General features: G+C 38.6%; 1 protein-coding gene and 2 long non-coding RNA genes across 3 annotated transcripts; 2 read left to right on the forward strand and 1 right to left on the reverse strand.

Annotated features, from left to right (window-relative positions):
* Positions 1-203: 203 nt before the first annotated feature.
* LOC149046421 (uncharacterized) lies at positions 204-582 on the forward strand. Its single transcript, XR_016185702.1, has 2 exons — positions 204-342; positions 546-582. It is a non-coding gene; the product is annotated as an uncharacterized LOC149046421 (long non-coding RNA).
* A 1194-nt stretch (positions 583-1776) lies between these two features.
* LOC113672617 (uncharacterized) lies at positions 1777-24695 on the forward strand. Its single transcript, XM_089203222.1, has 18 exons — positions 1777-2416; positions 3100-3235; positions 4451-4587; positions 6059-6191; positions 6314-7361; positions 7756-7829; positions 9563-9794; positions 10872-10989; positions 11225-11499; positions 12171-12244; positions 12458-12506; positions 12870-12920; positions 13015-13149; positions 13651-14339; positions 14739-16015; positions 16323-21183; positions 21557-22318; positions 22925-24695. The coding sequence occupies exons 1-18, from the start codon at positions 2085-2087 to the stop codon at positions 23636-23638; spliced, it is 11097 nt and encodes a 3698-aa protein (XP_089059348.1). The 5' UTR covers positions 1777-2084; the 3' UTR covers positions 23639-24695.
* On the reverse strand, positions 12085-25035 carry LOC149046422 (uncharacterized). Its single transcript, XR_016185701.1, has 2 exons — positions 24909-25035; positions 12085-12218 (listed from the first exon to the last, which is right to left on the reverse strand). It is a non-coding gene; the product is annotated as an uncharacterized LOC149046422 (long non-coding RNA).
* Positions 25036-25128: the final 93 nt, after the last annotated feature.

Consider the following 25128-nt stretch of genomic DNA (forward strand, 5'->3'; position numbering starts at 1 on the left):
GTTCTTGATGTTTCTTCTTTCTGGTTGGTCGTTCATTCATTGAGAAGATGGATTAGAATCCTTTCGTCTCTTGTTTTGACTTTGCCAGGGCCTAAGTCTTGAGGCTCATATCTGTTTCACAGAACCAGCTGCTCTTTGGGACAGGAGGCGACGAAAGGCAACTGTAAATGCGTGACTTTCGAACTTGCGTGACATTTGCGTTACAGTTGGCCTTTGTGCCATTTGATTCCTTTAAATAGTTTTTCTCGCCTGCTTTCATTAATCGCCTGTTCATGTTCGGAGTGCATACAAAGTTAATTTATAAAGTGTGATTTCAAGCCACCGGCGTATAGGGACTGATATGTAAGTTGTTTTCGCTTTTTTGTTGTTTATCTCGTTTCGAGCAAGCTCTTTCGTCCTTATTTGTATGTATATTTTGTGTTTAGCCAGCATTTGGTTCATTTATTAGTTCCTTTATTATGTTAGATTCATTTACGCTGTTAAGTCGCCACGTGTTTAATTGAATGCAATCTATTATATAAGTCCCTTTTTTAATTCGTTTACAGTTTACGAGATTGATTAAAGTTATGTCCCTGTAATATATTCCCTGGATTTGGTTGGCATTTTTCTCCGGTCACGATTTTCTTGGTATTTCATCGAGCCTTGATGTTCGTTTGCCGCAACAGCAACGGTAAATGACATTTTACCTCAGACAACTAAGCTTCTGTCGGGTTCTCTTTCCAAGACTACCTATCAGTTTAAATTATTTTCAATTTTGTTCTGGGTATGTTCACCCACTTCCTAAATCACTTAGGCCGTTAAATTGGCAGCGTCACAGTTTGGTTCGACCAAGCCTTAAATTGGCAGGTTACGTTGGTTTTATCAACTGAGTTTATACTGTTTATTGGTCAGGAAAGAACTTATAAAGATTACGTTTCGGCCGTTAGGCGTCATTTCGCTCTGACGAAGGGCTAGCGCTCGAGACGTCAGCTTAGAAACTCTCTATGATTATCGACTCAGTTGACAAAGGCAAATGATCTTATGGTACCCTAACCAACGTAGCACCAAAGTTTTGTTTAGAAACCTGCCCATCAATTGGTCAGTTTAATTGTGTAATTTCGTCAATACCGGTCTAGGTTAGTTAGCTAAGGGCTAAGCTCAATTTTTTGTTGGTCCGCATACCTTTTCGTGACCCGAGGCGTTGGTAAAGACATATTCAACACGGTCTCAAGGTTCCGTCATGGTTAATATATCATGCGTGACGGGCGCTCGACTTGGCGCGAGTGCAGCACGCGCGAGGGAAAGACGGAGGTTATGTGTCTACTGACTCGCGCGTTTCTTTTCTTGCTACTACCGTTCTTATTTAGTTCGACACAGAGAGAGTAGGCCGCTTCATGAAGCTACACAACAGGGTGTAATCGGACTCCTTTTCATTTTGAAATCAATTGTTTTACGAAAAAAGTACTTTAAATTAGTTTGAAAGGTCAAACGTGATCTCTAAACTTGTGTATCTCACGAGAGGCTAAACTTGACCCAGACGACAGTACCCGACAGAGAGCCTCTTCAAAGGGGTCCATCATTTGCTCCCCTGCCCCAGTAGGGTGCAGATTTTTTGCATGATTTAATCAAGTGAAACGAACGTATCATTTTGCGATATCTGCTTTAGAAAAAATATTTCTTAAGGTTGACCGCTCGCATTGCTTGGAATTACAATGTTGTATCCTTTAAACAGAAAACCTAAACGTGCCAAACAAAACAGAAATACATATTCACGGGGGAGGAGTGCTTTATATGCATGACGTCATGACGATGTGATTCAAATGTGGAAACTTATAAAAGACGGTACAAACAGAAACGAAGGAAGTTTATAGAAACGTTGAATCCTTACATCTATCGTGAAAAAATTTCACCTTAAAGTATGCTTTTCATCAGGAAATTTATGGTGTGAATTTAAAAGATGAAAAGTTTGGTGTGACCTAGATTTGTGGCAGACGAGCTCAAACTTGGCTACTGTGATTCGGTTGCGAAGACGGGAAAAATGGCAGGAATGTTCACTGCAGGAAAACAAGAAGAACAATTTTACTAGTGTTTTGACCGTGAATACCATGACTGAAGGTAAGGTTTCTTCTTCAGATGCTTTTTCTCCGCGATCAAAGAAGGCTTCCACGGCCGAAGATACGCTTCAAAACGGAGACATGGATGGAGCAGGCGACATTAGAACGTTCGAATTTGATGAGTGCTCGGGAGATTTTGGAGTCGTCCTTGAAAATAAAGATCCTTGCAGCCCAAGCCGTGCAAGAACTGCTTTGGGAAATATACGAATCGCTGATTTATTGCCGGATAGTAGAGCAAAACGGGATGGAATGTTGGAAGTTGGAGATAGAGTAATGGAAATAAATGGACGCGATTTATCTAAAGCAAGCCTGGAGCGAGCAAGGTAAAACTCGTAATGTTCATCAAAGTTTATAAAAAAAAAACCGCAACAGGTACTTTTTTCATGTAAGGAAGCGTAAATGAATTAACGCCATCATAGTCAGGCTTGTTTACAAAGCTGTATTCAAAAGTTTGTATCATCTATAACCATTTCTCCCTTGGTTGTACTATTAGAATCTGAAACCAGCGATTTAGGGCCATTGCGCTTTATCAAAATGCGAATTGTCCGACCTTAAATCATTTATTCACTGAACTTAAACGCTAAAATATCAGTACTACTGGTGTTGTAGAGGATGATTGTCTGTTGTTTTGAAATAGGGATCGTTTTAGCGCCATTTATTTGTGTTGTATTGGCTTGCAATGTGTGACCTCTTTGTTTACGTTTTTTATCGCAAACCGAGTAAGGTGTTTCTGTTCTCGGCATTTGCGTTCAACGCGTGATAAGAACTAGATTACAAAGAAGGCCATTAATTAATAATTTCTTTTCTCCTTTCAAATTCAGCCTTTAAACAGTAATTTCCATAAGAGAAATCACTGAAATAGTGTCGCCAAAATTAGAAAAGATGATTTTGTTGTGTATTTCATTTGCTATTCACAAACAATATTTTTAAACGTCTCGGTTTTGAGATAAGCTGATATTTGAATTATAAACGCGTATTTAATATTAATTTGAGTGATTTGTTTCAGGTGGTACTTAGGAAGTGCATTGAGGAGTGGAAAATTAAAAATGAAAGTTCTCCGTGGTCCTGCTGGGAGAAACATTACACCTGTAAAGAATGGTGTTGTTCCAAGACTTGAAAATATTTCTGAGAGTTCTGGATCTGTAAGTTAAATGAAACAAATTTTTATTTTGACATTCTCAAGTTTGACCCTACCATCAACAAGGCAGAAGAGTAATTTTGTTCTATTACTGTTATAAATGTTTGTTTTAAAAAAAATTATCTAAAGATTGATTTGAGTTTGAAACACAAAAATCAACTTCAATAGGATTTTAATTCCTTCTTTTCTACTGTGAAATTTTTAAAATTCTTTTGCAGATCAAGAGCAGAAAAATAGTTTACCATTTATCACCTGCAATTAACAGATTGGTGAAAGTGCTTGATCTTAGATATTCAAAACAGAGAATTTTAAATATTTTAATCAGTCAATTTTGAGATGTGTTCTTCCTTGCAGCTTTATACGATTCCTAACTTTAGATTTGATAAAAGTAATAACTGTTGAACAAGTTGTCTGATTGTGCTTGTGGAAGAGGTGCTTGGAGGGATTGTTGTCAGCAATAGTGACTGATGTTTTGACCTTATTACCTGCTATAATAGAGGCCTTTTCTTGTTTACACTCACCTGGACAAGCAGACTACACCATCAACTGTTACCCCTGGGTCTAGAACATTTATTGGGAAAGTGCTAGCCTCAAACATGTACTGTTAGTAATAAGTGTCTCTATGTTATTGCTTACCCTGACTGAAAGCAGGAATTAATGTAACCTGTAACAGACTAGTGTCTCTTCAAGGGGTAATTTTTTTTAGATATAGTCATACTTATGTCAAGGAAAATGAGATATTGGCTCATTAAGTGAGAATGTGGATATTGCAGGCCAGTGAAGCTCAGTACTATATACAGAATTTAACTTTCACTCATTATAACTTGTTACTACACTCACTTTGCAATTGGTGCACATGCAGGAAAATAATTGATATTCTGAGCAATAACAATATTAGTAAATTAAACAACATCCTGTCATTAAGTAACTTATTGCACCAAATAATTTTTGAAGTTAAAGCAAAGACATATTTTTCTGCCTAAAGTATGGTATACACTGTATGCAGATATTTAAACACCTCAATAAAATTACTGAAAAATTGGGTACATCCACAAACCTAAAACTATTTCATATTTCCTTTATTATGTCTGAAAGTGATATGGAATTGTTATGTAAAACAACAAACGTTTGTATTTTAGATAATTTATTATATTGTTTTCATGCCATGCATTTTTTGACAATTCTGTAAGAGTGTTGTATACTTGATATTTTATTGCAGAAAAATAGAGTAAAGAAGATACATATTTTAAAGGATAGCCGCGGACTTGGAGTACAAATATTGATGAAACTCAACCATGAAACAGGAGAGAAGGGTGTCTTTGTGTCTGATGTGAGCCCTGGTGGAGCTGCAGCAAGGTACAGTATTTCACTTGTATTAATTAAGGTAACTGTCAGTAGTGGTTTACAGTTTAAACCAAGTGTGGCATGAAATTCCAAAAGTTAATTGACTTTTTAAACTTTTATAGTAATTCAAATTTTACATTCATTTGTGCATGATTTTTAGGTTTGACACCAAGAGAGTACAATTCTTCTATAATTTATCAGATTAACAAAAAAATCAACCTTTTTTTACAGAGAAACCTTCAATTGACATGTTAATATCAAAATTAAGTATGGTAACTGTTAGTTGAGCTTGTTTTGGAAAATGATGGGGTAAATGTACCATCCAATAATTAAAAATTTACAGGAATTCAGAGTTTTTAATTTGATTTCAGCAACTTCATTTTTCAAAGAATTGACAGCAAAGTATTCAAACCTGACCTTGACCTAGTTCAAGCACAAAGTTAAGACGTCATTGTTTCATGATGGTGTACTCAATATTTTTATATTAATCAGAAAATACTTAGTTGCATGTAAATCAGTGTTATGTATTATAAATAAACAGTCTTGGATTCTTACAGATGCAATATTTCAAACTTTGACTCAAGAAAACAAACCAGTGACAGCCAAGACAAAAAACTAAATAGACTAAGAACTAAATATCTAAAAACTAAATGTCTAAAAACCAAATTCAATATTGCATGTGCTTACAACCCAATACTTGAGGTAAGAGTGGAGGCCAGATTTAAAGCAGTTTACCCCTAAAAAAATTAACCCTCTGATATTTATCATTTGAATTATATTTCTTCCCATAAATGTAAATTTAAGTAAACAACAGGGGTAGAAGTTGAGATTTACACATTGCATTACATACAAATGATAACTACCTGAGCTGCATTTGAGTCATACTAATAGTTCAAATTATTTATTATTGTAAAGTAAGGAAAATAGATCCCTTAATTGTTTCATAGATGTATATATGTAATTTGTGATTTCCTTTTTTTCTTTTTTTCAAGATGAAATATTATCATTCTTAAATAGGTCTGGATAGAAGCAGATATGTAACGACTTTAAGAAAATTAACAACACTTTTAAGATAACAAAAAACATATTTCAACAGTTCTTCTGTCATTTTCAGTTCGGAATAATACAAAGTAGAAATTAAGTTGAATTTAAAATGTGTAACAAAATGCTGATTGGACAAAACAAACAACAGAAACAGAACAATATGTGCATTACAAGGAAAGTTTTAAGTTAACATGATAAAGTTGGTGAATTGAATAGGAGAAATCTGCTCTTAATCACCAAATTTTAATCTTTTAAGTGTCATCAATTTTCTTAAAGTCATTCTTAATAGAGAAAAACAAAAATCAACCTAGTTTTAGATAATTCCAATAGGAATTGTTTTTTAAATCCACAACATTAATCTGAGTAAATGATCAACTTTTATGATATTACTAATAAAGAAAGTTTAATTTTATCTGAAAATCAATTTCTTTGTATATAGGGATGGTCGCCTTAAAGAGGGTGATGAGCTGTTATGGATCAATGGCCACAGCTTAATAGGAGTAACACAACAAGAGGCTGTTGACTTACTAAGAGCATCACCAAAGCTGATTCAACTAGTCATTTCAACTCAGGTAACAAACAATATTCTCAGGAAAAGTTCCCTGGCAGAGAGACTCTGTATTAAGTATAATGTAATCTGAATACTGCAAACCATTATCACAAGTGCTAAAGTTTTATTTCTGTTTTCTCAAAGGTAAGGGGGTCTACTTTGGAGAAGAAGGCAATGGCGTCAAGATTGAAAAAAAGTTCTTTGGATAATGTAACAGATAGAGCTGGAATGCAGGGTTCAAAAAGCCTTCCTCAAGCAAAATCTGCAGAAAGTTTATTGCAGAAAGGTAGAAAAATGTCCTCTGATCACATGGGGAAGAAAATCAAGGAAGCGGATAAAAAGTTTGAAAAAGGGACCACAAAGTCACAAGATAAAGTTTTGCAACAATCAATGGAAAGTAGTCCTTCAAAAATAGTAGAAAATTTAAATCCACAGAAAGATAATCAAATTGAAGAAACTGACTTGCAGGATAAGTCACATAATGAAGGAAATCATGCTCTGTTAAACGGAAATGAACAAGAGCTGATTAATGGCAGACACTGGTCTTCCTCATCTGATGGTTCTAATGGACAAGAAAAGTCAGACACAAAGGATGTCTTACTTTCAAAAGGAGAAGAAAGTTTAGAAAGTGAGCCAGTTACTTTAGAGGATAAACCACTCTCCAAGGGGTCTTCAACAAAATCTTTATTAAGAAAGCTACCATCTCTATCCCCTCCAATTATAGATGCCTCAAAAAAGAGAAATTCACCAAAACTTTTCTTGAATAATTCACCTCCTAAAGAAAAACCAACAAAAAGTGGAATGCGCCTAGAACCTGGTCAAATTTCACCTTCCCTGCCAAGACCTCAGTCTCCAGGAGGTATGGGAATTGCTTTCTCTGCACGATATCTGGGGGATCCCCCTGCTAATGTAATGACTAAAGCTATGCCCACACCCCGAAATTTTGTGGGTAGTAATGATCGGGACTCGCCGCAAGCAAAGAAAAAGGGGAGTAATGAGACCTCACCAAGAGGAACCAGTAAAACCATGAAAGAGGAAGTTGTTACCATTGTTCTGGTAAAGGGAATGAATGGAAAAGGTCTTGGGTTCACTATTGTTGGAGGAAAAGGCTCACCTCATGGTGATATGGCTGTGCATGTACGGAATATTCTCCCTGGTGGAGCAGCAGAAGCTGATGGAAGGATGAGAAAAGGTAACTTGTTATTCATTCTCAAAGAGGAATTTTTAGAAAATTGGATTTTAAAGTAATTTTCAAATTCTCACCCCAACAACTTTGGAAGGTTATTCAAATACTGTTACAGTATAATTTTGTTTTTTATTTCACCCTTTAACTCCCATGAGTGACCAAGACAGAATTTCTCCTTACAATATCAATACAATATCAACCAGGTAAGTGATGAGAATTAAAAAAAAATATCAATTTGGAGATAATTAGTTGATCCAATACTAAATTCTCCAAACTAAAATTATAAGAATTGTTTTGCTGACAGTAAGGAAAATTACAAATTTGATCTGGGAGTTAAAGGGTTCAATTAATAATCTGCCTACCAAATTAATCTTTTTTGTTCATTGCTATCAAATCAAAGGTGATGAGGTGTTATCAGTCAATGAAACATCTTTTGAAGGGTTCACTCATCAACAAGCCCTGGATACCTTTAAGGTAAAGAATAAAATAGAGTTTAAATCTTTCAGAGGTCAAAACGGGCAAGTTTTGACCCTTTCACTCCTAGAGGTGACCAAAACAGAATTCTTTCGATATCACTACATTTTCAAGCAGAAAGGTGACCAGACAAAGAAAAACTATCAACTAGTGGATACTGTTTGATTTGATACCAGATTTTTTTAGCTAAGGTTTTGAGAAATGTTTTCTCGACAGTGTGGAAATTGAGATTGAGCCCTTTGGAGTGAATAGCTTAAGAGGTTACTCTCAAATGCTTGAACTCATCTGTGATTCTTTTGGGTTGTATAACCAGTGTAAGTTGATAGAATTCTCAGAATACTGGAGAGATTTGATAAAAAAATTAAAAGATTATAACATGATTACTTAATTTTTCCCATACCCAGTAATTATAGCAACACAAAAAGTAGATTTAAGCTAGTTCATCATGTTGAGTTAATGAAGGTAACTACAAATAACAAAATGATATTTTTTTCTGTTAATCAATAGCTTAAAAGTTGATATTATATTGTTCTGTTTGAGAGAGATGATTTATCTGACTTTAGGAAAAGTTGAGAGAATTTTTTGTTAATTCTAGCTGACAAAATACTACCTTTTTGTCTATTTAAAGACAAATCAAGAATTATTTTTGCTAAACACTCACTAGAATTGTTTCTGATAAATGTTTAAACTTCAAACATTGTTATGAGTTTCTGAAGATTACTTTTATTATTGAATTGAATTCACTAAATTAAGTGTTTATCAAATATTTCACTTATTTAAAAATGTTAGGCCAAGTTTGTTATTTTCCAAATTTATCAGCCCAAAGTTGACATGATATTGGAAAAAATAAATTTAAACTATCTGTTCTTCATAGCCAAAAGTAAGTTTGAAAATCAGCAAGAAGCAACTTTATTTTACTACAATTGGAAAACTTTATATTGATGAAAAGTAACCTGATCATCCCCCCAAAAAGTACTGATTTGTTCAAATTCTCTGATCACTGAATCCAAGTTAATCATTTTCACATGTAATATAAACTCGAGTAAGTATTGCTTACTCACAAATTTGATATGATATATCTTCTTATGTTTGGGGATAAATTTACATGAAAATTGCTGGCTATTGTTCACAATTCCAACAAAATAAAGTCATTTGTTTGTTCCTGGAGAAAAATAAATTCTCCATGGCTTAATTGAATGCATTACTACAATGGGTAATGTGTGAAATTGTCTCTTTAATTAAAATAGAAAGTTAAAAAAATAACTGTGAAAATCTGGGGATTTGAGCACAGCTAAAATATTTGACAAATCACTTATTCTTTATGTTCAATGACACAAGACATCTTTCTGACTGTGGGCTTTCAAATGCTTCTATTTATGATTAAATATTAAACAGTACAATGTTCACCTGCCCCTGGGTTATTGATCAAGTGCTTTATCAAAGCAAACAAAAGACTATTGCTAACACAGATTGAACACAGAGGAAAACTTTATCAATTCATTCAGGGTCACAGTTTAAAATCCTCATTGTTGAGAATTTGTTTAAAAAATATACCATTTTTGGCAACTTTGTTCTGACTTTCAATTAGCAGTTCAAGTTCAAATTGTAGGAGAATAAAATAGTTCCTATTTTAAGCTTCTCAATCTGTTGTGCTATCCATTACTAAAGTTTACTCACCAGGTGAAAGTTATACAATACTCTCTGTAGCAGTAAATAGTATCCTTGGTTTATAGAATCTTCGCCGAGGAATTGTAACTTTGAAAGTGCGGAGAAACAGTCCTGGAGCTCCAAGTGTATCAACATTTACAACACCCAGAAATTCGCCAGGAACATCTCGTCGAAACAGCAGAGATGTGACAGCAGAGTCAACTAGCTCCAGCAATTCATCATCTCCAACAATGTTTCGAAAGCTGCGTCAGAAACGAAGCCAGAAAGACAAGATCAATGAAATTGTTCTTTATAAAGGTGTGTACGAATTTTTGTTTTTGTCTGCATATCCTTTAGTACTTGTGAATTTACAGTTTTGTTGAAGATAACTTTTGATTTGTGATCCAAGCTTCCACAAAATAATTGTGTTATTGTGTTTTAATTCCTCAACACTTTCAACAAGAATAACTTATTCTTTAGACCCTTTATTATTTTAAAAAACACCTATAAATTAGTTCCAAAATTATACACATTTAAGTTTCATTCCATGGTTGATAATTTCTCTGAAGGATATTAGTCTAAATGCTCTGTGAGAGATTTAAATTTAGTTATTATAGGTTAGCTGCAGATTGTTTGTTGTATCAGAAATAATCATTGAAATGATTATAAAAGAACAAAATTTTATGTCCAATTCTAAAATTTTTGACTGATAATTGGTTCATAAATATTTTGTTGGAAAAATATTCTGTTAAAGGGGTAATTGATAGATATATTTTTCTCAGTTTATGGTAATTATATTATTCAAGAGCAAGGTCAAACTTCACAGGGCATTATCTAAGCATGTAAGACAATGATTTATTATGAGCACACACAAAAAAATTGTCACTTTTGAATTCACCTCACTAGAGATTATCATCGTTACCCATCACTAGGCTTGTTTTCTTGGTCTGTACTTTGAGTTACAGAGCAAGTGTTCCCACTTGGATTTATGGCCCAAGCCCGATGCACATGGGTTATAAATCAGGAAGAAAAAGACAAATTTCTGTACTTTACAGTATTTCTGAATATAGAGGGCTTTACAGTTAAATGCAGCCCACTAAATTGACCAATCATAATGCACATACAAACTGAAAGATACACTTAGAATTATATTATTAGGCAATCAAGACTAAAGAATTCTCTGAATAAAGTTTGATTCAGATGTAGAGGACATTCCCCTGTATTTCATTTTTGTTCATGAAGTAAACTTGTTCTGCCCTACAATTATCAGCAGAACATAGGCCATACTACTTTGAAGTAGCACCCAATAATAATGAGGCTTGTAATGCCCTTAGAACCAAATTCATTTATTTGTTCAGAGGCTTGTGAATCAGTTGATCTTATTTGGGCTTACAGAACCTGGAAGCAGTTTGGGAATTGGTCTGGGAGAACAACATCCATCAACTCAGATACCTGGAATCTTTGTTCAATGCATTATTCAAGGAACACCGGCAGATAATGATGGGAGATTGAGGTGAATTGTCTATTTGTTTTAACTGAACCCTCCATTGACATCAGCAGAAGGTCAGCTACTCAACCTTTTGCTGGTTACTGTTTTTTTTCCTATGGCTGGCTGAAAATAACTTTGGAAAAAACTGTAACATAACACCTTTATTGGATATTTCCTGATGGTGTTAACTTATAATTACAGGAAGTTTTGGTGCTCACAATTTGAAGTTTCCTCGATTCTTTTTTATTTTTATTTACAGAAAAGGTGATCAACTCCTTGAAGTTAATGACAAGAAACTGGAAGGACTGTCAGTTGAAAATATCTACAACATTCTGGATAAAACCCCTCCAGGAAAAGTATATTTTAAAGTTGTGCAGAAAAATGCATCTGACAAGTTACCTCTACAACTTAACGATGAACTCACAAAGCTTCAAAGTGAGCGTCAGTTCCTGGATAAAAAGATGTCAGGGAAATCAAAGAGTTCAGGAACTGCGTCAACACTCTCTGGTGCATCCGAAAGCTCTGAGTCTTGTGGTGAGTGGTGTGAACCCTTTCACACCTAGAGTGACCAGCATCATATTTCTCCTTATAATATCACCCCTGAATCAAACATTAAGATCAGGAGAATAAAGGAAATGATCACCAACTAAGCAGCTTTTGCATGTAAAGCTTGTTCACCTTGTCAGGACCCCAGGAAATGTATAGAGAACTGTATGGAGAATTTGCATACTAATGTTCTAGGGTGAGGAGGCTTTAATCAGCGGATGGTTTATTATTAGGCAATTTAAGCCCTGATCAACTGTTAGCTACAGATGTATAATAGTGCACTTTGCATTTGAGTGTTGGAGAACCAAAGCCAGGGTAATCACAACTCAGAAAGAACGAAAATACATAAGGAGGCAGTGCAAACTCAAGGTGAAAACAAGTAAACTTCCTTAAGGACAACAGTACCTAAAATACTGTGATCTAATCTCTGTAGAATGTCTGCTTATAAAGGCTATCCACGTTTCTGAACATTAGAGTTACTGTTAAGTCTTGCCAATAATCATAGATGTGCATAAGGCATGCATCAGAAAATGGTACTCCTTTTGGATGAGAACATTTGTAACTGATGGTCCTGCACATGTTTTTCATGTCCTGCTTATCTGTAGGTTATTCCCTTAATTTACTTTTTCTTTGCGTTTCATTTGTTTTTTACATCTCAGGCAATTTGGCAAGTCTTTCCTCATCTTGTGATCTCCTCATTCCACATTCTGTCGAACAAAACAAGAAAAAGAAGGTAAATGGTTAATGAATGGTGATTGTCTCTCTGAACCCTTATTGTTGTCACTAATTAGTAAATTATGACGTCTGTCCTATAAGTTATTGTTTCTCTTTACAGGGACCAAAATACTTCACAATATATTACTATACAAAGCCTGAAAGGAAACATAAACATTTAGTATTGAAACCTAGTTTCCAGTTTAATATTTCTGTTCCATTTTCCTATCAGTCTCAAACAGTTCAAGAGTCAGACGACGATGTTTTCACTCATGAACCTGGTAAGACTTATTTTGAAGGCACCTGAAGTATTCATCTTAAAAAAATAATTAACTTAGACAAACAACTGTTGAAATAAAGATAAGTCACATTTGAGGTTATAGCGTCTTCTTGTGATAGGACCAGTAGCATTTATAACCAGAGTACAAAATGGTGAAAGAAGGGATAGTCAAATTGAGTGCCAAGTGTGATAATTTGTATCACAACTGTTGTTCCCTGCATTCCCTTTGCATCTTCCCTCTTGCCTTCCCTTTATATGCCAACTAAACAGGTCATAAGACCAGTTGCAAAATAATTTATTTGTTTATTATTAATGATATGAACTTTTTTCTGACCATGTCATGTTCAATTCTTTATCATCACAGATTCTGCCGAATTTCTGGAAGACATTTACACAATTATAAAGCAACCTACTGGTAAGCCAAGTCCTCAGATAAATTTCGAATAGAGAGGCTCGTCAAAACTTCCCAAGGAGAATCTCAACTCACCGCTGTGGTTTTTTCTCGGTAGGTGGACTGGGCATGGGTGTCACAGTCGACAAGTCTCGTGGGAACACCATAGCTGAAGGCGTGTCAATTAAAAGTGTAACTGAAGGAGGATCTGCTGCTTTGGCAAGAGGTTCCAGGGGAGTGGGGCTAAAACTCGGTAAGTATGATTCTTTTCAATGATTTTCATCGTTCAAATTCCAAAAATTACAAACTTAGAGAACTATCTTCAGTAAACTACACGGCATGAAATTTTGTGACCGTTAGGGTTATTGCAGATCTCTCTGGTACGTAGAATTGATACACCAAGGATTCTACTTTTGGCAGGATGTGTCCCTTGTAAAGAGGACTTGAACACAGACTAAATTGAAATTATCTTTGGTTAGATCAATATTTGTGACTCCTGAATGGAGGTGTCCCCTGGATAAAGATAGCCCTTGAATATAGTTGTCATAAAGAGACGTTGAAATGGAAAAGGATAGAAAGCTTCCAACATAACTTTAAGATGGAGACTTGTAAGACAGTCCGAAACAGATCCTATTCGTAATTTGGTGTTATCAACTGAATTGAAAATGTTAATTAGCCACCGTAAAGGGTGTCTAAAGCTGACGTTTCGAGCGTGAGTAGACAAGTTTACTGATGATATGATTTTTTTAAACAGGAGATCAAATAATCTCAGTCAATGGCACCCACCTCAGAGGAATGGACCAAGAAGATGTGATCAAGATCTTCAGAGATCTACCAAGTTCAACACAAATGAAAATTAGAAGGTCCAAGATGAGTCCCCAGGGAATGGACTCTAATCAAAGAGCAAACAAGAGTAATGAGCCATCAGACAAAACTGTCCCACAAGACCTTACGCCTCTTCCCAAACCTCCGGATAGTAAGCGAAGGTCGAGTCGTAGGGGTAAAGTTAAACCTGGGACACAGGAAGAAAGGTCACCTTCATCTGACAAAACTGATGAAGTACCATCCTCCGGGCGTGTAAAGGCGAAAAATGAAAGCGATACTCCACGTAAAGAATATATTGCAGAGAAAAAAGACCATAATGGAATTAAAGATGTAAGAAGCTCTGACAAACAGGAGAGAAGTAAGAAGAACGAAGAAGAAGTAGCACGAAGTACTAAAAAATCACCGTTTAAAGAACAGATTAAACCAGTCGCAGATGTCATCAGCACAAGCAAATACTTAACAAATAAGAATTCAGAGAAAGTTAAGGACCAATTGGGGGACAATCTGATAATTCCGTCTGGCTACAGGAAAGTGGAAATAAACATAAAGAAGGAAGTTAACTCCACGCTTGGTCTTTCTTTGGTCCCAAGCTATGGGAACCTTAAGGGATATTTCCAGGTAATAGCAGTGGAACTGTTATCAGTGTACATGATTGTTAATGATTTCGGAAGACAGGTGATACTTACCATGCTTCGTACTCTCACTGCCCATATTCAATCAGAAAAACTGTGCGTGTGCAGCTTAACCGCTGTTTTAAGCCTTTAGCACTAACTATTTTCTCTGTGAATCCTGTTTTATGTCCCGTACATGTCCATGGCTTAAAAAGAAAGTAGCACCAAATGCGTATGATTTTGTTAGCTAATGGCTTCGAATTCGAGTTTTACAGCTATAAAAATGTAGAAGAATTAAGGAATCCAGAGCAAAGTGTTTCACGAAAATAGTTTGCCTCCCAGTTAGATCAGTGTTTTCCCCGCGAGTTAATGTTGGTATTTAAGGTATGTTGTGGCCTTTTTCCAGATTCGTAGACTACAATCTGGTATGGTGTGTGCTCAAGATGGACAGCTACAAACTGGCGATAAACTTGTTTCAGTAAATGGCGTGTCCTTGAAGGGTGTCACTCACTCGATGGCATTGCAGTTGCTCAAGAAGCCAACCGAACTTGTCACGTTTGTGATATTACGGGAAGGAGAAGATCCTCAGGAGAGAGTTTCAAGTCCTGTTAGTGAATGGAAGTCCGATTTATCATCTGGTCAAAATTATACTTTGGCTCAAGACAGCGGAATACACGGTGAGCTATCATCGTCGTCGAGGAGAGAAGAGGCCAAAACGTTGCCCTGCGCGGAAAAAGCTGTATCTCCTAGCAAGTCTCAGTGGAGCAGGGAATTGAAAAAATTAGAAAGTCGAGATGAACCTCATTCAAGAAGTAATGAAGATAGAAATATTGAAGAGGATATACCAGAACTGCCTTCTTCACTGCCACCCCCGCCATTACTGGATGCAGACGATCTTTTAGAGAACGATCTGTCTATTGCTCTTCCATCGTTTTCTCCCCCTCCTCCACCAGTTCCACCACCAGTTGACGATGTCTTGCCTTTATCACCCATTCCCGTTGTTTCTCCACCGCCTATTCTTAGTCCAAGAATGAAGGAATTCCTGGAGCAAGACCCCTTCAGGGCTGATCGCCATGAAAGCAACAACATACAAGACGACGAGATCTCACCAGAATCCAGTATTAACCAAGCTTGTTTCCGTGGTAATAAAACGGGTACGGGTTGGGATTTTCAGTCTTTGCTTGATGCTTGCAACGATTTGAATACAAACGAAAACGATGATGAGTTTATATCTGGACAAACTACCAGCACAGAAGCTACGTCGTTGTCAGGAAATTGCAAACCTAGTTTACCATCAGAGACTATGAAAACAAAGGACACTTATTCAGAGAAATTGTTGGAGACGAGTACAGGATCTCATGCAGAGGAAAGTGGCCACGAACAACAAAACCTGGATTTGGAAAAACTTTCAGCTAAACCTAAATTTGGAGTCGATAAAGGTCTTCTTTCCCCGGTTAAAGGCCCCAATACGAAGAAAATGACAACACCATCTATCATTAAACACAAAATAGACGTTGATGTGAAACCAGTTGCTGGTAGAAGAGATGAGAATGTTCCATTTGCTATTATCTATCAGAAGAAGTTTAGAAACCTTGGCTTTAAAGTGGACCTAACAGAGGAGGGAAAAGTCATTGTGTCAGATGTTTCATCATTTGGCCTAGTAGGAAAAGATGGGAATATCAGGTAAGAATAATGAGAAACCGAAGAAGGACTGTTTATCATAATTTGTTTTGTTTCACATGGCGCACTGTTTGCTGCTTGCTTTTCTCTGCTTACTTAAGACGTTTTTTTTTGCAGCAGGAACAAAGCAAAATAAGATAAATCCCTTTACTTGCTTGCGATAGGTGAAAATGGTTTGTGAATGCTCAAGGTAGAAATAGGTAGTTTTAGGATATCGATAAATCACTGTACTGTGGAAATTCACCCCTGCATTGTATCATATACTAGCACGTGTAGGTTACGAAAGCGTCTTGTCTGCTTTTCATTTCAGGGTGGGAGATTTTCTTTTGTCCATTAACGAGACCCCCCTAGAAGGAATGGCCTTTGAAGATGTCCAAAATATGATCAAGAACTGCCCAAGGGGAGATGTGAGAATTGTGGCCCAAGCCGGACCTAAACCACCGAAGCCGACAGAATTACTTGAGAAGACAGTCTCATCTCAGAAGGAAAAGGGTGAACTTGACGAGATACCTGACAAAATGAGCTCAGCAGACCGGGAATCTGTACCAGATGTTTTGTCAAGTGTGGCAGCCTACACACCTTGGGTGGACATCTCTAGTGAGCTTATCTCCCTGAAAACATCAAAAACTTTTAGTGGACCAGTTTCAAACTTACCTACAACAAATCATATACCAGATCCTGAAGAAAGTGTTACTTCTATAACTCTGTCCCAAGAGCTTACTGATGAGTTAATTGCAGCAGAAGGTTGCGAAGGCAGTGAACTGGAAGGAACTGAATTTGATGATCTTCCTCCGTCTAGTCCTCCTCCACCATTACCGACAGATGACGCAGAAGAAGAAGAAGATTATTCAGGTGAAGTACCTGAACTGTTAACGGAAGACATTGTAGAAAACTTATCTTTGAACCCACCAGCCAATTTTGAAGACTTTGTTGACGAAAATCTTGAATCTGCGTTATCTTTCGATTTTGAAGTGGAGGAAGCAAACACAGTAGCACCACAGCCTCCGCAGCCATTCAGTCAAGATGCACAATCACCCCCCTCATATCCTGTTCAGAAGAAGGAGTATTTTAATGGCAATTCCGATATACCATCCGGTTCACAAGAAAAGCAGAAACAGCTTACTGAGAACTTAAAACAACAGGCACCCATGAAACCTCCTAGATTGTTTGGAGATAATATAGGAAACGAAAGCATTCATAAAGAACAACCCTTGGAGCTCATGAACAATTCTTTTGTGCAAGATGCAGCTGCTTTGGAGTCCCTGTCGTGGAATGGACAGGATAAAAGTCCAATCAAGCCACCAAGTTTGTTTGATGACGAGCTTGAAAGTCTCCCAAGCTTACCTAGTGGTCCGCCACCTCCTAAACCAAGAAGACAAGTTATTAGTCAGGACACAGTTTCCTCGACTTCTTCGTCGCCACTTCTTTCTTGTTGGTTTGATCGGGAATCATCAAGTCATTTACCAAATCTTGAAAGCACGAATCTTATGGCAGAATCTGGATTATCTTCCCCCTCTCATGAACATACTTCCATATTTGGTATACCAGATACTTTTAGTGACGTGCCTATTCAGCTACTGGATGATTTAGATGATGACATGTCAAGTCTTCCTCCTGCACCTCCACCACCTCGCTCTCAAGTCAACATGTCATCTGGCTGGTCTGTTGAATCTGATAAATCGGTCCCATCGTCAGGTGGAGAGACACAACTTACACACATCACCAGTCCTCTACCACACCCTGTCAAACCAGAACAAAAGAATTCCAAGAAAAGGACATTATCCTTGCCAATCAGATCAAAAAGAGGAAGCAAAACATCGGAGCAATCTGGTTCCACTGGTAAAGGCGATGAACTCCACGAATCGCCAGCTTACCCAAGTCAGGTGGATTTTGTTGCTCCTATAACTTCAAGCGATGATAATCAAGCCCATTTATTGATGCATGATGAGCCACCCGAAGATGACATGGAAAGCTTACCCCCAGCCCCCCCTCCACCGAGGATTTCACCTCTCACAATGGAAAGTTTGGAAAGTTTTGGAGATGGTTTACAAGCTGTGAAAGTTAAAACCAGTCCAGGGCATTCAGCCTCTGAAGAAGATAAAGCCAAATCATCATCTGTGAATGCATCTCAATCCTCTCCAAAGAAAAAGAAGAAGTCTTTTCGAAGAAATGTGATAGAGATGGAGGCTGAAGGATCCATACCTGAATTTAGAGGCGTGTCCGTTAAATTCCCTGTTGTACACGAGACAGACCACGCAGCAGACGGTTCCTTGAAGCAAGATGTTACTCCTCGTGAAGATGAAGTTGCGGTTACAGATTCGTCTGATGCAATGTCCCCACCCCCTTTGCCTCCAGAAATGGAGCTTTGGTCAGAGGCGGGAGCAGCAGAAGCAGAGCTTGCTTTCTTGGATCAGATATTGACTCTAGAAGATTTGTCACACTCTGGCAGTGAGCAGGACAGTGAAGGAGGAAGCTCACCATCCTCCAAGCCACCATCATTGTCCACGGAAATGTCAAATCTGGACACAAAATCCTCACAAAGTAAGGAAGGATCAATAGTTAATACGTCACAAGAGACACATGGCCACACCTATTCTATGATGTCAACAGAAGGCCTAGGCCAGACCAACATCGCCTTTTCATCACTAGAGGAATCTTCAGACACGGGCTCTGGTGGAATACCTGATTTGGAACCCATGAACTTAAGTTCGTCGATCAATTCGACAGAAGCAAATCCAGAGTCAGAACTTCATTATCCTCCACTTGATTTGAAAGGGCGAACAGAAAGCAACGCAACACATTTCAAACCAAAAGATAGGCTACTCAAGCAACCAACTAAAGGTGAAGATTCGGCAGAGAATTTCACTAAGCAAAGGAGGCCAGCTCCTCCTATCCCTTCAAGACCTCCTGGTAAGACGAGTGGCGCCCCTCGAAAATCACTTCCAGGGGGTATACCTGTGCTTCCCTCTAAGCCTGATGTTAAACTTAGAGCAACTTCTCCGCCACAAGAATCAACGCAGAAACTCAAGAAAGAACAAGAAAGACTATCGTCTCCAGTGAAGGAGAAGATATCGAAGAAACTGTTCTCAAGAGGTCATAAAGGTAAGGACAAAAAAGCTGATCCCGACCATCTGCAATCACCGGACACCTCATTTGACGCCAATCCCGTCGGACGTGAAAGATCGCGATCCTGGACCAAGAAGCTGTTTGGCTTTCGCAGTAGAAGTAGAAGCAAGAACCGAGATAAGCCAAAGGATAGAGAGAACAGGAGTCGATCTGTGTCACCTCCAAGAGGATTATTTTCCAGATCAAGGAGGTCCAGTCCACCTCTCCCTCCACCGACGACAAAAAAGGATCCTTTGGGTAAACAAAAGAAAGATGCTGGGGAAAAAGACCCGGTTCATGAAGACGTTGAAAAACCAATATTCAATGAAACTAAATTTCTCTCACAAACATTGCCATCTACTTTTAAATCAAGTGATCTATCCACACAGATGAAAAACTATGTAGAAAGGAACAACAACAACAAATTTGGTGTGTTGACAACAAAAGACGAAGACATGAGGCCTGAAGTGGCGACAAATGAAATAAATTTTCAACAAGCTGAAGATGGCAGTTCAATAGAACAAGATGAATCTTGCAGTGAGAATGCTGATTTGGATCATGAAGAGAAGGAATATGAAATTGATATTGAAGGTGTAAGTTTGTTCACTGACGATGATGATGTGACGGAATCTCATGTTTATGCGGGTGTGGATACATCCCTTGCAAACAGGCCACCTTCCCCGAAACGTGAAAAACAACCGACCACTAGCGCCGTGATAACAGCTGAATATGAGGAGCGTAAAGCCGTCAAAGATAACTTGCCAACGAAATCTCCTTATAAACCTCCTGTTCCAAAAAAGCCCACTTTCCTGAAGTCTGTCGGTACCCACAGTAGACAACAACAAGAAACTATGGACGAACTTAAACAGAAAATTAGCAAAGAAAGAATGAAAACGTCACCATCAATAACTGAGGATCTCGACTCTGACACTGAAGGTAAAGTCATTGAGAACAGTAATGTTTTGCCATCGCCTGGTCCACCAAATTTTAAGGCTGTACCACCTCCGCTGGCAGTACAAGCCAGTTCAAGCCTTGCTGAGAAGGACGACTTTAGTACAGCACCACATTGTCCCAATTCACCGGGCCCTCCTAGATTCAAACCTCCCCCACCGCCTTTATCTTTGAAGCCAGCCACTGTACAGAATGATACCACAGGAGATGAAACATCAGATTCTCCCGTATCCCCGGGTCCTCCTAATTTTAAGCCAGCACCTCCGCCCATAGATTTGCTCGTTCAAAACAAGAGCATTGATTGTGGAAACGAAGACCTGCCAAGAACAACTGGTGCACCTACTGCCAAACCTTTACCTCCAATTCCTGTTCTCGGTAAAAGTAAAAAACGAGAGGACGTATTTCCAGCGGAACAGGGTGCTGCAGAGGATACTTATGATGTAGTTGCGCCAGCACTGCACAATGAAGAGCCTCGAAAAACCAAACCGTTACCTCCAGTCCCTACTGACCTGAACCTGAACACTACTGGTAACGCCTACAAGCTTACACTGTCAAGACAGAACGCTCAGGAAGTTGACAAAAATGAAGATTTGAATAACCCTGAGATATGGGAACAAAACACTGATCCATCACGTTCACAAATTCTCCTGAATGAATACAATGATTATCCACAATTGTCACAAGGAGCAGAACCAGTTGTTACACAGAATGTCAGTCATGAGGTGAATGCACATAGTACCGACGACTTCGATAGTTCAGACGTTTCCTCTGAATGGGAAGATACTTGCAGTTCGACTCAAGAATATTCGGGCCATCCTTTGCCTGGTAATAAAGTGGCTAGAAGTGCTAGTTTCTCTGCTGGAGACGTTCCTATGCAGCGTCCCTCTATTATTGATGAGGAGACGAAGCGATCAACTCCTGTTACCAAGCGTCCCCCTCCTTTTTTCCGTAGAAGGTCGTCCTCTTTACCTCAGCTTCTTGCCGACTCACTTACAAGTCAAGCGTCTGAAGGAAAAGTTGGGCAGGCGGATTACTGGCACACCGGAAACCTTCAGCAGCTTATCGACAGCAGGAACCAGGAGGAGGATGTTGAGGAAGGAATACTAGAGGTGCAGGTGAGTATCGCTGTTGTAAAGGTTAAATTTGTCACAAAAAGTAATCTTTGCTGTTACGTGGATCGAAATCTTATTTTCAAAAAGTTAACAGGAATGGAAGAAGGAGTGACAGGGTAATGGATGGAAGGAGTGAATTTTGGGTCGAAACAACAACTCGAAAATGGCTTTTAACCATTTCCGAGTTTAAAGTAGGGATTGGTTTAAGAAATTTCTTTCTTTTGTTGTGAACGTGGAAAATGCTTGGTGTGTGATAAAGCAAAACTATTACCTTAGGAAAATGAAATCGGTGTTTAATGACGGACACTAACTTTGTTCAATCTTTTAAATCAGCAATGCGAAGATGGCTAATTGATTTATTTTTCCTTGATTACAGCTTCTTAAAGAACAGAAATCTATTGGCTTAATGGTCGTGGGAGGTCTGGACACCCATCTAGGCATGCTGTATATAAAAAATATTCAGCCCAACTCTCCAGCCGCCAACTGCAACCGACTCAGAGTTGGAGACCAACTGTTACAGGTCAACGATAATTGTCTTGTGGGAGTAACTCATAGTGAGGCTTTGAACATTCTTAAGAACACACCACCCCTGGTGAAACTCACTGTGGCAAGAAAGAAGGATAATGGAAGTGATAATATTGAACTAGTGGCAGAGGGAAGGCGTGTACCAGATGCTGAAGAACCTATCGTCTCCTCCGCCCGTGAATCGAGCACAATTTCAAAGACTGCGTCAGATCTGCCCCTAAGCCCACCTCTTGACAGGGGCCAACGCCCTAAGTCATTGATAAGCCTTTCGTCCTTTGGGGCGTCATTTAATAATGATTCCTCTCCGGCCTCTCCATCTGGTTCGTTTGATGATTCTGATGACTACATCCCCGCCTACCTGGAGCCAGAGAGCCCGACACTGACCCTTCGTCAGGATGACGTTCCTGTGACTATTATTGATGGTATTCCTGGTGAGTATGACTCCACGACAACCGAGGATGAAGAGGAAGTCAAACCTGTCACTAAGAGCGTCACTTGGGCGGTCAGCAGTGACGACGCTCAGGTGTTTACCGTAGAACTCTTGAAAAATGGCCGTGCAGGCTTGGGACTGAGTGTCACTGGGGGAGTGGACACACCTCATGATGACATCATGGTGAGTATCAATGTCGTTCCTAGTATCACCCCTCTCATCTCGCACTTTCTTGTTTCTTACTCGAAAACTTTTGTTGGCCAATCTGAATAACACGTTAACCTTTGTTCGTTGCTTCCTCATGAACGCCTTGTTTATTATAATTCTGTATTCTCGCGTATGGTTTTCTAATTCCTCCTTAACAGCCTTGTCGTTCTCCTTCGTTTTTCCCTGGCACTTCTGGTTCTTCTTTTCCTACAGCACTCCTTCCTCTTATCTCCTTATTTTTCTCGTTACTGTGTTCCCTTCCTCACGTCCGCCTTCTATCGACCTTTTTCCTTACTCCACTCTTTTCTCTATCTCCTTTTGCAGAGTGTGACACTTTACCGTCTTAATTCATTCCTTCCCTCTTCCGTTATTCCCTGTCTCGGTGCGAGGGACGTGCTGGCGGGCGCCGGCTAGAGCTAGAGCTAGAGCTTAAAAAGCCTTGTCGTTGTCACTCTTTGTTACACGGTGGACTGTCAATGAGATAATTAAATTTTTTTGGAACCTTAGAGTGCTTTAAGTTAGCTCTATAAGCCATGTGGTAGTAAAATCGTGAGCTCTTTCCGACCGTCTCTTTTTTTTTAGGTGCGGCAAATTCTCTCCAACAGTGTCACAGCTGACAATGGACATATCAAGAAGGGAGATATCCTATTGTCTGTCAACGGCAAGTCCTTCAAAGGATTGACAAATTTAGAAGCCTTAACTCTTCTCAAAAACACTCCTGAGCGGGTTACTCTTGTAGTAAGCCGGCCATTAGGACACAGACAACAATCTAAAGCGATGACTCTTCTTCGAAACAAAAGTCCTAACAAAGAAATTACCTCTGATTCGGATGCTTGGCCTACGAAGGAAGAATTGACTAAGAAGAAAAACATGGCCAACTCAAACAATACCACACCGCCAACCCTAGAGAAAATTCCATTAGATGTGGTGAAACATAATGGAGAACACTCCACCTTCGATCGTCTAAAGAAGAGATTCTTCTCCAATGGTGGACCGATAAGACTGCAAAAAGTGCCTCATGGGCCCTCTGTGACCGAATTAACGCTCGAAAAGGGGGCCTCTGGATTAGGGTTCTCTTTGGGTGGGGGTCAGGATTCGCTCTATGGTGATGCTCCGATTCATGTGAGGTATGTGTTCAAGGAAAGCGTGGCCGGGCGGAGTGGTGCTCTGAAGCCTGGGGACGAAATCATTGAAGTGAATGGACAAAAGGTTGCATACATGGCGAATGTGGATGTACTTGAGCTGATTAGAAAATTGCCATACGGACCCGTAGTTATGAAGATAAGACGGAAATAACACAAGGCGTGGCTTTTATTTATTTACACAGCTGGCCAATCGTAGCACGAATGCGGGAAAGAATCAAACAAACCGCACGGTCAGAAATTACAAGACGCGCCTAGTGCGCGAAAAGAGAAGAATCCTTGTTCACAATTGAACTCAACAACATTATTTAATTGATTACCAAAATTAATCTGAAATACCATAAGTTTACCTCACCTCGCTTGCCTGTTTGGTCCAGAAAACTCCCGCCAACCTCTCAAACAATCAGATTCAAAACGAAAACCAACCTGTTTTGCTCGAGTTTTATTCATGCTTCATGCTGTACATGCCTACCACAAGGTTTATGGCACTGTTCACCTTAATCTGATTGGTAGTTTTGATAGCGTATGATTTGGTTCACCACACTCCATTGAAAAGCAATCTATTTCAGAACCTGATTGGCTGAGAAACGTTCTGGCTTTGATTGATTCCAGCAGTTCAGATATTTTTAACCAATCACCAAGCTTACCTATATCGCGCCTAAGTGGGTGCATATGCACGTCGTCGCTGGTAGGTTGTTTGGGTGAAACGTTTTGCCGTGACATTAGAGTAAGAGGTAAAATTCTACTGCATTTAGTACTGAAAATCTAATTGATACAAAGCCAACAATTTATTTGTTTTACTGTAATTTAAATGTTGACTTTCGCTGATTCCAATAAAAAATTTACCATGTGAGATCTTCGTAATTTTTATAAATGTCTTAACAACACGATAGGACTAATTTCAATTGTATATACTTTCTGAGAGAAGCGCCCAACCATATGCAATCAGATGGATACATGTCAACGTGCTTTTGAAAGAAAAGGTAGCACTTTTTACATTAGTTCTCAAAGCATTCATGTAGTTATAATTTATTCGGACTAAAGTGTTACCTCGTTATTTCATTGGTCACTTCAGTAATAATATAATCTGTGAGAGAGAAATTTATATTATGATCAACTAAGGGTTTGTGCTGGGTACAAGCATTTCATCTGTGCCAAATATTGTACATCTTATCAATGAATAGCTGTAAATAAAATTATTTAATTTTTTAGATTTTGTATTCGTGATTATGGTTGTGTTCCTTTAGGAGGCTGATCTAGCCCGACATCCTAACTGTGATTCTTCCAGGATAAGCAAGGGAAAAATTTCCCTTGACGAAAGAGTTTGTCATTCAGCTTGAGCTTATCTCCCTTGCCAGGTTACCCCCACTCCCCCAGCATTTGGCCCTTCCCCTTCGCTCTCTTTCCTTTTGACTATCACTCACCCCCTTGGTACAAGTTTCTTTCTCTCCACAGCCTTTTGCCGTTGTAAAACTTCATAAGATGGTAAGCTACCAGCTTCACCTCGATAGTAACATGCATTTGCTCACCAAAACTGCTCCTGCTCTGCATACCAACCTATTAGAGAAGGAATGCATCTCTTTTCACAGGCTACAAAGTTACATAACTCTTCCCAGAACTGATGAAGAGAAATCAACATTTACT

The sequence above is a fragment of the Pocillopora damicornis genome, chromosome 4, assembly GCF_964200805.1.
Source record: "Pocillopora damicornis chromosome 4, jaPocDami1.2, whole genome shotgun sequence".
In the NCBI taxonomy this organism is placed as follows: domain Eukaryota; kingdom Metazoa; phylum Cnidaria; class Anthozoa; order Scleractinia; family Pocilloporidae; genus Pocillopora; species Pocillopora damicornis.

Excerpts from the sequence above, each read along its gene's own strand:
- LOC113672617 (XM_089203222.1), top strand. The coding sequence starts at position 2,085 with ATGACTGAAGGTAAGGTTTCTTCTTCAGATGCTTTTTCTCCGCGATCA. Across the intron at positions 4,588-6,058 it reads CCTGGTGGAGCTGCAGCAAG|GGATGGTCGCCTTAAAGAGG; the intron begins GTACAGTATTTC and ends CTTTGTATATAG. Across the intron at positions 10,990-11,224 it reads GATAATGATGGGAGATTGAG|AAAAGGTGATCAACTCCTTG; the intron begins GTGAATTGTCTA and ends TTTTATTTACAG.